Genomic DNA, 16451 nt, shown 5'->3' with positions numbered 1-16451 from the left:
GCTTTCCAAATACAGAACAAACTTCCAGGTTTTTTTGTGTTTGGCGCTACAAATGTTTCATGTCTCTCCCTTAAACTGTAAAAGAGCACCATGCATTGTAAGGCAGAAAGCTCATTAACAATGTGCTTTCTCATGTATATAACCTTGATTTACTTTCTCCTGATTATATATTAGAGGTGTTGGCTTCCAAATACATAATATGTGTCTACATTCATCTAAACCAGAGGTGTCAAACTGGGTCAGATCCAGACTTTGGGTTTCCTTTCATGCCTGATCCAGCCTGGGAAATGGGCATAGCTGCCACAGCCACTGCTCTGAGGGGTCTGGGACAGTGAGGGATCCAGAGGTCGTGGTGAGGGGTCTGTTGGCTAAGATCTTGGCAGTGGGAGGGATCCAATTATGGCAACCCAAGCTTGGTGCTGATGGGCATGGCTAGCAGGGCCAAAGAGTCTTGAATTTCATAGTAGGCCATGCTTGCCAACTTCTAATAGTTTGATGGTAGATCCAGCCCACGGGTCCTACATTTGGCATCCTAACCTAAACCAATATTTGCGTATACTTTAGAAGTATACACTTCAGAATGGCCTGGCCTGGTTTTCAAAGCAAGGTTGCATGTTGTTATTACAGAGCAGGGATTGGCAACCTATGGCCTACAGGCTGAATCCGAACTGGTGGAGCCATTTGATTTGGCCCATAGACGTGGGACTTTAGTGATATTTGGCAGCAAGAGGCTTCAGCAGCAATTGCTTTCCTGTGCTGCTGCAGAGAAAAGTGCCAGCAGTGGCTGAGTCCTAGCATATTCCCCCCACCTCTGGTCTGAACTGGGTTAATCTGGTCCACAGCCTTAAAAAGTTGCATATCACTGTTATAGAGGAAGGGAGGGAATTGGTATGCCTCATTTTATGTGCTTCAGTACTATAAAGCTGGCAGTAGGGGTCTAAGCATATTTTTGCTAAACATTTTGTGACTAGATAAAACCAAGTGGTTGAGGATTTTGTTATTTGCTTTTACATTAGAGATTATTATTATTTTTCTATTTTCTTTCAACAGCTTATTTGCTATAGTTCTGAAATGCACTACTGTATTTCATCTTCTGTGTATTACAAAATAACGTTAGCTGTATTAGCTAATCTGGTTTGCAATGGGCTTTCTAGGATCTCCAGCTATCTGCCCTCATCTTCTCTTGTGTCTCCCATGCCTACGGGTTCAGTAACATATCTGAACCCATTCTTACTGCCATATTAGTTTAGCAGTTAATTATCTGAGTTGCCTAGCTACTCCTCACATGGTCTGTTCTTCAAAGTGTGTGACCTTTTAAGACTTCCCATTACCCTATCTTCATGTAATCTATGGTCTTACGAAGATGGCAGAGAGTATTACCAACTGAAAGCAGAATTTCTTCCATTAGGTGGGAGAAGTTAACTAACGTCCTTCCTTGTTAGTAGAATTCTATATGCATGAGATGAACTTGTAGTTCAGTCTCTGAACTAGGAGCTATGGAGCAGTTCTAGGTTGTATCACACACTTGTTCCATGACTTAGAGCAGATCAGTTTTTATAGTTCTTTGCTTTGTTTTCCCACCTGTAATGTAAAGGTAATGACGCTACTTCACAAGGGTCATACACAGAGGGGATTGTGATGTTTTATGATGGTGGTAGCCATATGAGGACCTACATTATTAAAATATGAATGTACTTCCTTTAAGGAAGGTATATGTTTATAACTAATAGAATGTGGTGAATGACCCAGAAAACTGGTTGATGAAGCAGGTTTATGTCCAGACCTGGTTCCATATTTCTCAGTAGCATTCATATATGTGGAGAATGCTTCATGTGACTTTTTGGCCCTTTAGAGAAGATGGGTAGTTAGTCTTACCACCTCCACTTTCCTACCTCAACTAATCATTTCTGTATCCTTTTAACATACAATACCAATGGTGTTACCGATTATAAATATAGTAAGTTTGTAACAGTTATTTTGATTAGCAAAAAAACTATAATTCTAGGATATTATTTGTAGAAAGTCTTACTTTTAAAGTACACATTTAAGACATATTTATGACCATCCATATATGTCCGTTACAGCCTAAAATAAGTCTTGGTGTATATAAGGCTTGGTGTATATAGGTGTGTACATGTTGAATATAGCATGAAAGTTGAATATGTATAACCTTTTTGTGCTGAAGACTTTGTAGACTTTTGCCAAGCTTACAAGTTCCTCCTAGTTGTCTATCAGGTTTAAAATTTCTACAGATTCCAACAGTACTTACTATTTTAGGATTCACTTGATGCTACTTCATACAACACAGACTTTTAACCTGTGAAGAGTGTTTTGTGTTCATTCTGCACTGCCACTTCCCCAGACAGGAAAAAGAGCCCAGGATTCATGGACCCAAGTATAAATGCTGGTATTTGATCTTGGTAGTGTTTTACAGCCTCTTTATACTGGTATAAATGACTATGTATAGTGCAAGGGAGTAGAGAATTAAGGCTTTCAATCTTTGGATTGTAAATTGCACAGAGAAAAGGAGCTTTGCACTGCATCTCAGTTCCTTGATTTCAAAAGGCAGTTTGAAACTACAATGAAAAATTATTTTTAAGTTGCAAGGGACTGAAAAAGATACGATGGTCTGTCAAAATTTCCCAAAAGTCTTTGGACAAAAAATTATTTTGATTAATTTTTTTTTTTAACTTACTCCAAAATACATCCATAGGCTATTAAAAATTCCAAAAATGTAGATTCAGAAGAGCTGCAAAAGAAACTGTTTTATTAGTGGGTTAGTCAATGATCAACCTTACACGCATGAACATAGTTTCCTTTATCTCAACATGCAAAGTACACACCATCCAAATTACAGTACTAGGATTTCTGTGTACCTTAACAGTTTGTAAAAAGAAAAATCCCTGTATTTTGGCAGATAATTTCTTCATAGATAAAGCACCTATATAAACTGTGTTTGCATATGATAGTTTCCATATAAAGTTCAATTCTTTTTGGATAGAGATTGTAGTCCTTCCCTAACTTGTTTTCAAAGCACTTCCTATAAGCAAGTACTTATGATCTATCTGAGTGAGTCCATATTGAAATGGCCATGTTGGAATGTTTATTTCAAATATAGTTAACCTGTTTTGCCATTGCCTTATTCCTGTTCAGACAAATTAATATTTTTCTTTTTTTTTAATTTCATTTCCTAATCAGTTTTTTTCTTCTTTTTTTGTGTTTAAGTAGGCCACAGCAGCCTTGTCCTTGCAGTGTTACCTTTTCACACTCAAATCTTTTCAGTTCTGCTGTTCTGATCCAGAAGTGTAGGTTCAGTCCTTGCACTGGAATTGCACTGATGGTTAATCCCAGTTAACTCACTGTAAATGAATACCTGATTATTTGAGTTGGGGGATCAGATCTTTTGTGTTGCTGACTATAGAAATTTTTGGCCTATCAGTGTACACTTAATTGAGAGAAACATTATTTGTAAATGAATTATTCATTAACTTGATTCTGTAATTCAGTTATACAAAACACTACTCTTGTAAATGTGTTTAAACTTAGGACATGGCCCTGTAGTACATGATGTAGATGACAAAATTCAAGAATATATTTCTCACCGAAATATGCGCGAACAGCAAATTTTAAGTATGTTCCAGAAGAATGCTGAAAAATCATTTACACCCATGGAGCTTGTAAAGATGGTGTACAAGGTAATGCTAGTTAAAATGTTTTTATATCTGGAACTAGATTAGAATCAAAGATCACAACCTTATTTTGTATTGAAGTTAAAAACATTGGGGTATGTATTTGTATTAGACTTTTAAAAGTTCATAATATAACAAGGTAACACTTGGCATATGCTTCCTGTTATGAAAAATAAATAGTCTGTGCATGTGTAAAGCATGACATTCAGTATGTTAGTAATCATATTGCTTAACTGCTTTCCTGGATTGGGACTTAAATTGTTTTTATTAACTTCTTAAACTTCAGTAACAAACTACTTTAAACTTAGTGAATAACTTATTTTTATGAAGATAAAGCTTTAAGTTACAAAACAGTTAAATCAGTGAAAAATGTCAGATAATAGTTCATTTTTATTTTTTTTTATTATATGCAAAGTTGTTTAGAGAGTCCCACAGAGTGTTTTAGAACATGTAACCCCAGGCACTCACAGCCTTCAGAAGGCTGTGTGCCAGCTATGTTAGAAGTCTGGCATTCATGTGCGCACTGTAGGGCAAAATAATCTGGATCTTGTTATCTGAAGCAAGATGCGTAAGTAATTCATTTGACAGATGTCTAAAGCCTGCTCCCTCACACCTTTCTCTTCAAAAGGGTAAATCTCACTATTTAGGACTCATGGTATAGAGATCATTTCACTCTTAGTATCGCTTTTAAGAACTTCCTAGTTAGGAAGTAAAAGTAAGGGGGATGAATTCTAGAAGAGGAGACTATTGCTGTCTAACAGTCCCTAAACTCTATGCAGGACAGGTTTATGAAGGGTTTTGCAATCTACTGTGGGTTGTTTTGGTACAGCAAACTTTTATGGCTGTTATAAATGTCAGGTGGAAACTACTGTATATTTTACCTGTCTGAGTAGATACAGTCTATTTCTGGCTGTTTTGTAGAGTAGAAATCAGCCCAGCATTAAGGTTGGGAGTTTGTTGCCCACTCATCACACTGAGATGAGCTGGGTGAGATAAATGGATATGTTTCTCAACTTGTGGGTCACAAGAATATACGAAAGGGTTGCAAACAAACTTTAAGAATGGGTTCTCCTTTAATGGAGAAAAATGTGGGAAACCATGGCTCTTCCCTTGCAAGCAGGCAGAGTTCCAGCCTGCAGGGGGCTGCTTGTGGCCCCCCCGCCCCCACCATGCTCCACACACACCCGCTCCCTATCCCACACATTTGGGGGCAGGGGACAGTGGGTTGGGAGTGAGGGACACTGGATTGGGACTGGCAATCAATCTTTACAAATGGGTCCTGTTACCAAAAAGGTTGAGAACCACTGAGTTAGAGGATATCAGGAACACAGTAACAGTTGCATTGTGAAAGAGAAACAAAGATTCCAGGTGCCATTTCAGGCAGGCTTTTCAACATTCCCACCTGTGTCACAGACTACTTGGGCATATCTACACGAAATGTTTACCACAGAGATGCCTAGTTAGCTCCACAGTAAAGTCTTTGCATCTACACATCTACCTATTAAGTTGCAGTAAACTAATAAATGCTGTTGTAAATTGGTACTTTTAAATACAAGTACTATCCTGCTGCAGCATTATGTACTATGCAGCAACATGCGTGTAGATGCTGACAGGGCTGGCTGGGGCACAAAGGTGCTTCATTGTGACGGGCTCCTTGCCAGCTAGCCCCGCACTGGAGCACCCTCATGCCCCAGCCAGCCCCTTCACAGCACATTGAGCCGGGTCAGACCAGTCCTGGTGACCTCCCCCCAGGTCCCCTGCCAGCCAGGGTTGCTCTGACCAAGCTCAACATGCTGTGGTTCTGGATATATGTGTAAATGTGGCACCCAGGAGCAATGAACTCCAGCACAGTATGTGCCAGAGTTTATTTCTTGACATTAATTGTACATGTAGATACACCCCTTGATTCTAAATTTGTCCCTCTCCCCCTTGCAGGTAACAAAATGGTAATAGGGCAGGTTTGTTGTTGGAGGAATAAACAGTAGTGTAAGAAATAGTTGTTTCGAGGGAGGCACTTCAGTACTTTAGATTATCGTCCAAAAGTTTCGATGCTTATCTTAATCATTATGAATTTGTCTCATCACTAAAATCCAAAGAATTTTTATTACATCACTAAGGTTTTAGTGTTTAGGTGCCTATTTTGCAATCCTGATACAGGTTTTCTAAATAACTATTTACTAAGCCAGCTCTTTACATCACATAAAACTAGAGGTGCACTGATACATTGATCACAATATCAGATTGGCACCGATATGAGGAAAATTGGAAGTATTGGCAGTTGGCTTTTTTTGTCTGATGTGGCTGATAATGTGGCCGATAAACGCCTCGTGCATGCGCACAGCCGCAGCACAGCACGCAGGTGGCCAGGAGCACAGCCCAGCAGCATGAAGAGCAGACGGGTCCAGCTGGTAAGCCTGTTGTGGGAAAAGCGGGGAGGGAAGGAGCATAGGAAGCAGATCAAGGCCCCTGCGGTGAGGGAGGGAGGGAGTGGGGCTGGGGCAGACGTTGCACAGCCAGGGCAGGGCATGGAATGAAGCTGTGACTTATCTGGGAGGCATGGAGAAGGTGAGGGTGGCTCTCAGCCCTGCAAACACCCCCGGAGAGCATGGGGAGGCATGTGCCCCTGGCTCTGCGCATGGGGAAGGGGGAGCTGCCACTGCAGGCTGGGGCCAGGGCTGCACCAGGCTCTTCCTGGTGAGATGAGGCTGGGCCAGGCTGCGTTTCGGGTGGGTGGTGGCAGTGCTGGGAGCAGTGGTTGGGGGGTTGCACCTCCCCAAAATCTCTGTAACCACCCCTCCCAACACCGCCACCTGCACACCCTGAGCATAGACTGGTCCCACCTCAGCTGGAAAGAGCCTGGTGCTGCCCCAGCCTACAGCAGCCCCCACCGCCCTGTGCCTTCCCGGGGTGCATGCAGCGGTGGGAGCCACCCCCCCCCTCCACACACACACACATACACCCTTCAGATAAGCTGCGGCTCCATCTCCTGCCCTGCCTCGCCCTGTCTGGGCAATGCCGGCCCCTGCCCCAGCCCCACTCCCTCCTTCAGTGCGGGGACCTCAGTCTTGCCCCCCCCATGCCCCTTCTCTCCCTCCACCCCTTCCCCCAAAACAGACTTATCAGTCAGACGCCATTCCCCACACTGTGGGGCTGCACATCAGAATTGGATCAGTATCGGCCAACATGGCTCGTTAAAAATTGGCCAGCAGTATCAGCCCACAAAATCTCTATCTGTGCACCCCTGCATAAAACCCCATTTGCCAGACAGTTTATTTGAAGAAATGGCTCAGATTTTCAAAGCCAATAACTTTGAGAGAAAAAACACTGAAATGATAGAAAAAAATCTAACGAATAATTTTGAATGTTGCGTCTTAATTATATTTACCATCCACTGTTGGGCTACATGCTTGGTTGGCAGTAAAGGCCATTCCTACACTTAGCCAAACACTAAAATTAGATATTGGACATATCTACATGTGCATTTAAGCACACCTAAATTTAATGTGCGTTAGCTTAATGAGCATTACATGGGTTTAGGCTGTCGTCTACACATGCAAGCGTTAAAGCACATTAATGCTGTGCGTGGACTGCCTACACACAATGTTAATGAGCTTTAATGTGTCTACATGTTTGTTAATGTGATTTAACTATTTGCGCCTAAATTTTGCATCACTATACCTGAAGGAAGGATGTTTGTGCCCAAAAGCTTGCAAAGAACAGTTTTTCCATCTATATAGTTGGTCTGATAAAAGTTATCACATCTACCCAAAGGACCTTGTCTGCCTATGTCCTTAGGCCAACACAGGTGCATCCAACAACCCCAATTCAGAAAAAAAAACCCATGTATTTAATGCCATTTTGGATTTGCAGAAGGCAAAAAACAGAGTAAGTAAATCCAAAATTATTAAGTTAAAAATCTATTTAAATATTGTGAATTTTGAATTGTTTCAGTTCTTTGCAGTTACGTAGATAGTGTTTAACAAATAATTCTGTTTTTGGACTTACGTTGTTCATAGCTAATTCAGTATATAAAAAAAATAATTGACAAAACTGACAAATATTTAAGTTGCATGACCATAATATATTCATTGTGTTTTTATTAGGATCTTCCTGAACCCTTATATAAAGCAGCAGAAAATAACATCACCTGCCACTTAAGGAAATTAGAAAAAGAAGGAAAAGTGTGTAAGTGTTTCTCTCTCAAGTTATTTCTTACAGTGTGTTTAATAAATTATTGCTTAGGGAATGCAAATATGTCAATTTTTAGACATTTTTGTAGTAATTGCTTAAGCAATATAAAGTATAATTAAGTACCAACAACTTCAGTGATACAAATATTCAAGTTATCTAAAGTTTTTTATAATTTCTCTGAAACTTGTGCATTATGCTGCTGTTTGTGCTGTCATGCTGTTTCTTTTGACATTTATAAAATATTGTTTAGAGTCTTAATTACATGATTACAGAGTATATAAAAAAAATCTTATTATACATGCATTCCGGGAAGCAATGTTAAAGTGGTACAACCTTAACATTTACATTTTTCTGATGTATATGGTATTTGATACATTAAGTTTATACTGCATTTAGCTTAGGGTATTTTTCACTTTACTTTCTCAGGTATTATGGGAGAGAGATGGAGAAATCCTAGTTCTGTAGTAAGAGCCAGTAAGCACAGGTGAATGAATACCTTTAGAAAACTGAGCAAGTAGAAACCGTAAGCATTAGTCAGCCAGGAGCTTATGAATGCTTTTTTTGTTCTTGTAGATTAAGCAAGCATCTTTAATACGCGTTTATAAACCACATAAATGTGTAAGAGTTAACAAGCCATCAGTTTCCTTAAATTAATTTTCTTGCACTTTGATTATTTTTGTTTCAGTGATCAGGTTTGAATGAAATAGGTTCAGTATCATGTTGGATTGCAAATATTTTAAAAATGAGAATTTTTTCAAGGCTAAAATTATGTCTTGCAGTAGGTTTTTTTTTTCCTTTGGTGCAGTAGCTGCAAATATGGAGCAAGTGGTATATTGAAGGATATTTTGTGCAAAGAGAAATACAAATAAGATGCAGTGAGAAGGCTATAATCTCTATAGTTCCCTACACCATCTCTTTATTGGTGTGTGCGCTCTCTATCAGGAGTCAGATACAAACAAGTATATTGTGGATCTTGGTTGTGGCCGTTCCCATAACACGAATGGGCAGGATCTTTGAGGCTTTAGATGTTGTCAATTATGGGCATGGCCAGGCATTCATTTCTAGCACTACATACTTCAGGGAAACTTGCAGCACTGGAAAAGCTGGTGCAAAAAGGAGCCTACAGGAGTTCCAACCTTCTGGTTCAAGAGCAGCAAAGTAACCTGAAAGATGACCACTCCAGCCAGGAGGAGATAAGAGGCTGTTACTTTGCCCCCATGGAAGACCATCTGTCTCCAGCTGATGCTAAGGTAGCTGTGCTGCCCCTGACTCCCACCCTGTGCACAGATCCAGGAGGCAGTGCACCTGGACCTATTTGGGTCTGGGATAAATCTACCTGCAGCACATCTGCCTTGCTCCCTTACCCACAATTCACATCTCTAACTGATTGACCAGCAGAACTGAGGGTGTATTCCCTCACAGCTTGACCCAGCCTGGGTACATAGCAAACAGGTGCAGCTCTGGGGGAATGAGGCCCCACTCCTTGCATAAACATAGAGTGACCAGGGTTTCTTAATTGGAAGGGTGAATTGGCACTAGCAGGAGGGTCCCCACAGGGCACTTTGACAGCTTGCCCCTGGGTACCTATCAGGGAACCAAAGCTCTCCCTTCCTTCCCTCTTCCTTGGAATACTGGGGGTCCTCACCACCCAAGAGAAGTGTATAGCCATTCACAGAATCATAGAAAATTAGGGTTGGAAGGGAACTCAGGAGGTCATCTAGTCCAACCCCTGCTCAAAGTGGAACCATCCCCACATCCCAGCCAAAGCTTTTGTCTAGCCAGGTTTTGAAAATTTCCAGGGATGGAGATTCCACAGCCTTTCTGGATAATCTGTTCCAGTCTTTTACAACCCTCCTAGGGAGACAATTCTTCCGAATATCTAACCTAAATTTCCCTTGCTGAAACTTGAGGCTGTTGCTCCTTGTTCTGTCATCTGCCAGCACCGATATTCTAGTCATCCTTTTTCGAACCCCACTTCAGGTAGTTGAAGGCTACTGTTGAGGCCCCTCGGTCTCTTCTTCTCTAGACTGAATAAGCCGTATTGCCCCAGTATTTCCTCATATGTTACATCCCCCAATCACCTCAACATTTTTGTCACCGTCCACCTGACTCTCTCCAATTTGTCTACCTCCTCTCTGTAGTGGGGGGCCCAAACTAAACACAGTACTCCAGATGTGGCCTCCTCAGTGCTGAATAGAGGAGAATAATCACTTCCCTTGACCTACTGTTGTTGACCTACTTGACCTCTTCTGCAGAGCTGCTGCCCAGCCAGTCAGCCCCCAGCATGTACCTGTGTATGGGATTATTCCATCCTAAGTGCAGGACTTTGAACGTGTCTTTGTTGAACCTCATGAGATTCCTTTTGGCCCAATCCTCCAATTTGTCTAGGTCACTTTGAATCCTAGCTCTATGCTCCAGTGTATCTGCTACTCCCCACAGCTTGGTGTCATCTGCAAACTTGCTGAGGGTGCACTCTATGCCATCTTCCAGGTCATTGAACATATTGAACAAAACTGGCCCCAGGACCAACCCCTGGGGCACTCCACTTGATACTGGCTGCCAGCAAGGCATAGAGTCATTGATAACTACTCTCTGAGCCCGATGCTCCAGCAAGTTATCTGTCCACTTTACAGTCCATTCATCCAGCTCATACTTCCTTAGCTTGCCTGGGAGAATGTTGTGGTAGTCCATATCAAAAGCCTTGCTAAAATCAAGGTACACCATATCCACTGGTCTTCCTGAATCCACAGTGCCAGTCATCTCATCATAGAAGGCAATCAGGTTGGTCAGACATGACTTTCCCCTGGTGAATCCATGCTGGCTGTTCCTAATTGCCAACTTCTGCTCCAAGTGCTTAGAAATGGATTCCTTGAGGATCTGCTTCATGATTTTTCCAGGGACTGAGGTGAGACTGACCAGTCTGTAGTTCTCTGGATCATCTTTTGTCCCTTTCTTAAATATGGACACAGGACCGTTTTCCAATCATCCAGGACCTCTTCTGATCACCATGAGTTTTCTAGATGATGGCCAGTGGCTCTGAAATCACATCAACCAACTTCCTCAGCACCCTTGGGTCCATCCCGTCTGGCCCCATGGACTTGTGCACATCCAGCTTTTCTAAATAATCTCTAACCTGTTCTTTCACCATTGAGGGCTACTCGCCTCCTCCCCAAACTGTGCTGCCTGGTGCAGTAGTCTCAGAGCTGACCTTGTCTGTGAAGATGAAGGCAAAGAAGACATTGAGCACTTCAGCCTTTTCTGCATCCTTTGTCACAAGGTTGCCTCCCCCATTCAGTAAGGAACCTGCACTTTCTCTGATCCTCCTCTTTCTGCTGACATACCTGTAGAAACCCTTCTTGTTACCCTTCACATCCCTTTCTAGCTGTGACTCCAGGTGTGCTTTGGCCTTCCTGACTTCATCCCTGCATGCCCGAGCAATGTTCTTATATTCCTCCCTGGTTATTTACACTTCTTATAATTTTCCTTTTCGTGATTGAGTTTACTGAAGAGTTACTTCAAGTTGATATGGGAGGAGAGAGAGATTTCTGATTGGAAATGCTCTCATTTCTTTGGCAAAAGCAGCAGTTTTTTCCGGCCAAAAAACAAATAAAAAAAACCTCGAACAGTATTTTTGAGTGGGGGAGAGGCTTTTTTCCTTGTCCATAGTCTCCTTTTCCTAAAGCAGCAGTGCCTCCTTTTACTAAAGCAGCTGTGATACCAGTATTTTCTTTGGGCCCTATGTAGATACCAAAAGAGCAAATGAGATGAGTCTGCAATTCCCTGTTGAAGGGGCAAAGGGAACTTGCCCTTTAACCTAGGAAAATATCCACGTGTAAACTTACTATTTGTTCCTTTTCAGCATTAACTTTCAAAAGTCACAAGTCTGTCAAAGGCATCTTTTTTCAAAGCAGCACTTGCTTGCTAGGCATTAATAGCCCACAACTTCCTCAAAAGATCAGATGTCAGTTTTAGAGTGGCCAAAAATTAAAACTAGCAAGATGTGTGCTTCCAAAATTCAGAAGCATCCAGAATTGTTTGGCAGGTTCACTGCTTATGGGTTGTACCAAGCACCTACTAAAATAGTTCTCATGCGCTTTACTTCAATATATTCTCAGTACCTACAGAGAGTATTTGTGTGCTTTGTGTTTTGGGGGAGGGCAGTAAGAAATGTTTTAAAGCCTTGTACCCTTGAATGCTCTTGGGAAAAGGAAGAAAGCAAAACTAATTAGCAATTCTAATTAGCATGAAAAGATCATGTAAGAGGTTTTTGCTTATTCTTTGGATGGAAAGAGATTACACTTGAAAGTATAAAATAGGACTTAGAAATTGTACTGTTAAATATATATTATAAATCTGTGTCAGCTCTCAGTTCCATTTAAGGATTTATATCAGGGCTGTTTGACTTCTAAGGCCCTGGGAGCCACACCACCAGCCCATGGGCCACGGGTGCATGCTATGCAAATGATCCTCCCCCTCTTCCCTCCCTCCCTCTCCCTGCTCTGTGTGCCTGCATGGATACCCCTCCACTGCTGCACCACATGGGTGCTGCCACCCCAACCACTGCCTTGTAGGGAGCATGAACTGTCCCTGAGGCAGTCCCAATACCCCTCTCCTTCCTCTTCCTGTCCCTGCCCCCCAACCACGCACATAGTCTGGACTCACCGTCAGCTCCCCTCATCACATTACCGTGCCGCCAAGGAAGAGGCAGCAAGAGGAGAAATGATGGAGAAAACAGTGGCTTGGGTGAGAGCCCAGCAGCCTGTAGTTTAACCCCTTTGCAGGCTGCATGGGGCCCTAGTTGGATAGCCTGATTTATACTTAAAAAATAAAAAAAGAACACACCTTAATTCCTTAAGCCAGAGATGCTCAACCCCTGGCCCGCATACCAGATCTAGCCTGCTGTGCTGTGTTATCTGGCTTGCAAGTTCCCCACAGGTTCAGAAATTTGGTGATGGGAGAGGTGTGACACCACTCCCCAGCTGCCAAACTTCCAGAGCCATGGGAAGCCCCGGCCTGTGCACACTGCATGGGGTGCAAGCCAAATGAAGTTGGTGCTGGGCTCCAGAGCCCCAGTCCCAGAGGCAGGAGACAATGTCTGGCCTCCCTGAATCCGATCCGGATGCATATGGGGCAGTTCCAGATCCCTAGGACCCAATCCTGGCATGAAGGGCAAGGAGGGGGCAGTGCCAGGGTCTAGTCCAGCCCACAAACTGGCCCCACACAACTCATCTGGCCTGCACTACCACCTTCAATAAATTAGCGCGTCCATAAATCTTTAAATTCTTATTTTTTTATGAAAATGTGTTTAATACCATTTCAGTTGCAGTATTTCAAATAGTTAGATTACAGAAAACTAGTAATCTAAAATGAAATATCATTTGTTTTAATCTTCACAAAATACTTATTCAAAGAAAAATGTTTTCATTGTTGAATGCTGAATACATCTGGCATGCTTTATCATTGTTTAAGAACTCCATGCAGCTTGGAGCCAGGTGCTGTCTTAGGAAGTAATTAGTTCACATCATTTCCAAACTGGAATATTTGTTGTCCTCATCATTTATTTTTTAGCTTCAGCTCATAATGGCATTGCGTTTATTGGTTATCTTGTGCTTTAAAAAAAATTGAAAATATTAATACAGCATCATTTTTGTATAAAAACTATTTTCTCTTTAGCTGGATGCGTTATGTTCCATTGCAGAGTCCCTAAAAAACAAATTATATGAATATACTTAAATTATTTTTGCCAAGTTTGAGAACCTCAACAGAAAAGTACTGTATGCAGTTTACTTAAAGTACCTGGTTTCCTACTGTGTGGACACTTTGAAAACACAGCAACACTGCATTTCTTAACATTCAAACAGTCTAGCACCTTTGCATATTTTTTATAATTATGCACACTTTTCTCAACATGGTTTGTAATCCCAGTTACAATCAGTTTGTCAGCATGTTTAACTAAGTAGTAAATAATTTATTTCCATTGCTTAACCATGAATCAGGTAGACTATCAGGTAGACATCAAGCACTATGACTTTACAAAACATCTCCATGCAGATCACCAGATGCTAAGATGGATGCTATGATAAACTCGTATCCCTAAGGTTAAAACTGAATCTCTTGTGCTGTTTAGTATTTCTAATAAAATACTGAACAATTAACAGTGTATGATCGGACTTAGATTTAAATAGTAGTTCTTAGTGGCTAATTTGACCTATTCTGTTTTATTTTTCCTTACCAGTGATTGAAAAGTCTCCCACCTTAATCCGGATTAGCAATTTATAAATGTTACAAGTAACAACTATAGAACCATATTGCTGAGCAACCATGTGCAGAATTATTTAATGGAGAATGCAGAGACACTTTGCTAATATGTAAAATCTGAACACCAGTTTTTGTTGGAAGTGCTTAGGAAATTGTGGTGGTGTAATTTTAAGTGAATTTTATACTAATTACCAGTCACAAATGATTTTCATATATTCTGCGTGATGGAAATTGAAGAATACCTGGTTTGCTCAATTAATAAAGTGAAACTAGTGTGAAAAAATTTCATGTTATCTTTTCTGTGCCAAACTTCAAGTTTTAGCACCACAAACTATTACAGAAGGCATTACTGTCTTATCAAATTAATATCAGTAATTACTGCGTGGTGAACATGGATGACTGGTGCCTCTTGTCTGGTGCACATGCCCCCCCCCACCAGTCAACAACCAGGTGGGAGGGTCCCCCAGCGGCCCATCACGCTGACAGGGGGTGGGCTCCCTTGTGGCCAGTCCTGTTGACTGGGTGGTTCCCCACCCCTGATCTCTCTGTCTCACCCCCTCCCCCAGCCATTTCACTTCTGGAAGTGACGCGGCCGCTTTTGCTGGCAGCCCTGCTCCCCAGCCGGCACCTGCCCCCCTACCCACTGGCTAAACCGGGAGCGTGGCCTGACGGTGCACTGGCTCTCAGGGGGTGCACATGTACCCCCTGTGCATCGCCACTAATGGTGAAAATAGCTAAAGTAGCATGACAACATGATCTTGTCGTCTTTTGTTCATAATATTCTAAAAACAACTTCATTGAGATTTCTGGGTACTTACCCCATTTGAGAGATCTAGCAATTTTTATTACAGTGCCAAAATATGAATTTTGATGACTAATTTTAGGCAACAGGTTCTGAAATATCTGGGAACTATGTAAGTTTTCACTGTTTACTATAGAGGGAATGAGCACAAAACAAATGGTCCTGATAGATTAATTATAAAGAGCATCTATTAACTGTAACTTTTGCTGTCAAATAAGCCATGTTTAATGAAAATGGAATCTTGAAACAATTTGCCTACTCAGGCGAATAGGGCGCAATTGCGTTCTCATCTCCATTCCCAAAACCCAACACATCCTGCCAGGTATGTGTGGCATAGTGGGAGGTATGCTAAATAGGACTGGTGCTTAAGTCCCATGGTACCTTGTCTGTCCTCAACCTGAAGCCCTTTATAAATTATTGGTGTGGTCTAAAAATGTTGTAGAGTAAAAATCAACTGGGGGGGGGGGGAATAGAGTAAGGTCGTCTCCTCCAGAAGAATCCTAAGCACAGAAAGTCCAGGTTGCATGAAAGGACTGTAAGGTGGATAGAAAACTAGCTGGATCATCAGGCTCAAAGGGCAATAATCAATGGCTCAGTGTCTGGTTTGCAGGTAGTACCAAGTGGAGTGCCCCAGGGGCTGGGGCTGATTTTGTTCAGTATCTTCATGAATGACCTGGAAGATGGGAGAAAGTGCATCCTCAGCAAGTTTGCAGATGACACCAAGCTAGGGGGAGTAGTAGATGCACTGGAAGGTAGGGCTAGGATTCAAAGTGATCTAGACAAATTGGAGGATTGTGGACCAAAAGAAATCTCATGAAATTCAATAAGTGCAAAGTCCTGCATTTAGGACGGAACAATCCCATGCACTGCTACAGGCTGGGGGCTGACTAGCTGGGCAGCAGCTTTGCAGAAAAGGACCTGGGGGTTACAGTGGACAATAAGCTGAATATGAGCCAACAGTGTGCCATTGCTGCCGAAGCTAACAGCATATTGGGCTGCAGTAGTAAGAGTGTTACCAGCAAATTAAAAGAAGTCATTATTCTCTTCCATTTGGCACTGAGGCCACATCTGGAGTATTGTGTCCAGTTTTTAGCCCTCCACTACAGAAAGGATGTGGATAAATTGGAGAGTCCAGCAGAGGGCAACAAAAATGGTTAGGGGGCTAGAGCACATGACTTATGAGTAGGCTTGGCAGGATTCAGTGTTATTGATAAACATAGATAAACAGGAATTTCACCTGACAATCACAGGGTGATGGAAAAAAATATTTCTGTTGGTAATCATCAAAATTTATAGAAAAAGGAAGAAAAAAAAATCAGGGATGGGATATGGAAAAATGGGGCAGCTGGTGCCATGCATGTACACACACACACACACAATCTCAGCTGTGCCACCCGTGCACTGCTCCTCTGGCAGCAACCCGGACAGCCACTGCAGGAGCTGGAGTTGTGCTGAGAGGGGCAGATCTGTTGGCAGCTGGGAGCCCAGTGCCGCAGGCTGCTTGCTCTGCC

The 16451-nt window shown here is 42.1% G+C and overlaps 1 protein-coding gene across 2 annotated transcripts in view; it reads left to right on the top strand.

Annotated features, from left to right (window-relative positions):
- The window catches only part of LACTB2 (lactamase beta 2), a 43436-nt gene extending 29013 nt beyond the window's left edge, over nt 1-14423 (top strand). The window contains exons 5-8 of one of the 2 annotated variants that reach the window (XM_019527780.1): nt 3547-3695; nt 7793-7874; nt 8307-8364; nt 14116-14423. In XM_019527780.1, the coding sequence (XP_019383325.1) occupies nt 3547-3695; nt 7793-7874; nt 8307-8364; nt 14116-14122 (296 nt within the window). In that variant the 3' untranslated portion in view covers nt 14123-14423. The remainder of the gene's footprint in view (nt 1-3546; nt 3696-7792; nt 7875-8306; nt 8365-14115) is intronic. The other variant, XM_019527782.1, reaches the window with a different exon arrangement.
- The last annotated feature ends 2028 nt before the right edge of the window (nt 14424-16451 follow it).

This window comes from Gavialis gangeticus, unplaced genomic scaffold (genome assembly GCF_001723915.1).
Source record: "Gavialis gangeticus isolate Ggan-Ray unplaced genomic scaffold, GavGan_comp1, whole genome shotgun sequence".
NCBI classification, from domain to species: domain Eukaryota; kingdom Metazoa; phylum Chordata; order Crocodylia; family Gavialidae; genus Gavialis; species Gavialis gangeticus.
The sequence above is the reverse complement of the archived record's forward strand: the minus strand, read 5'-3'. Positions and strand labels throughout refer to the sequence as shown.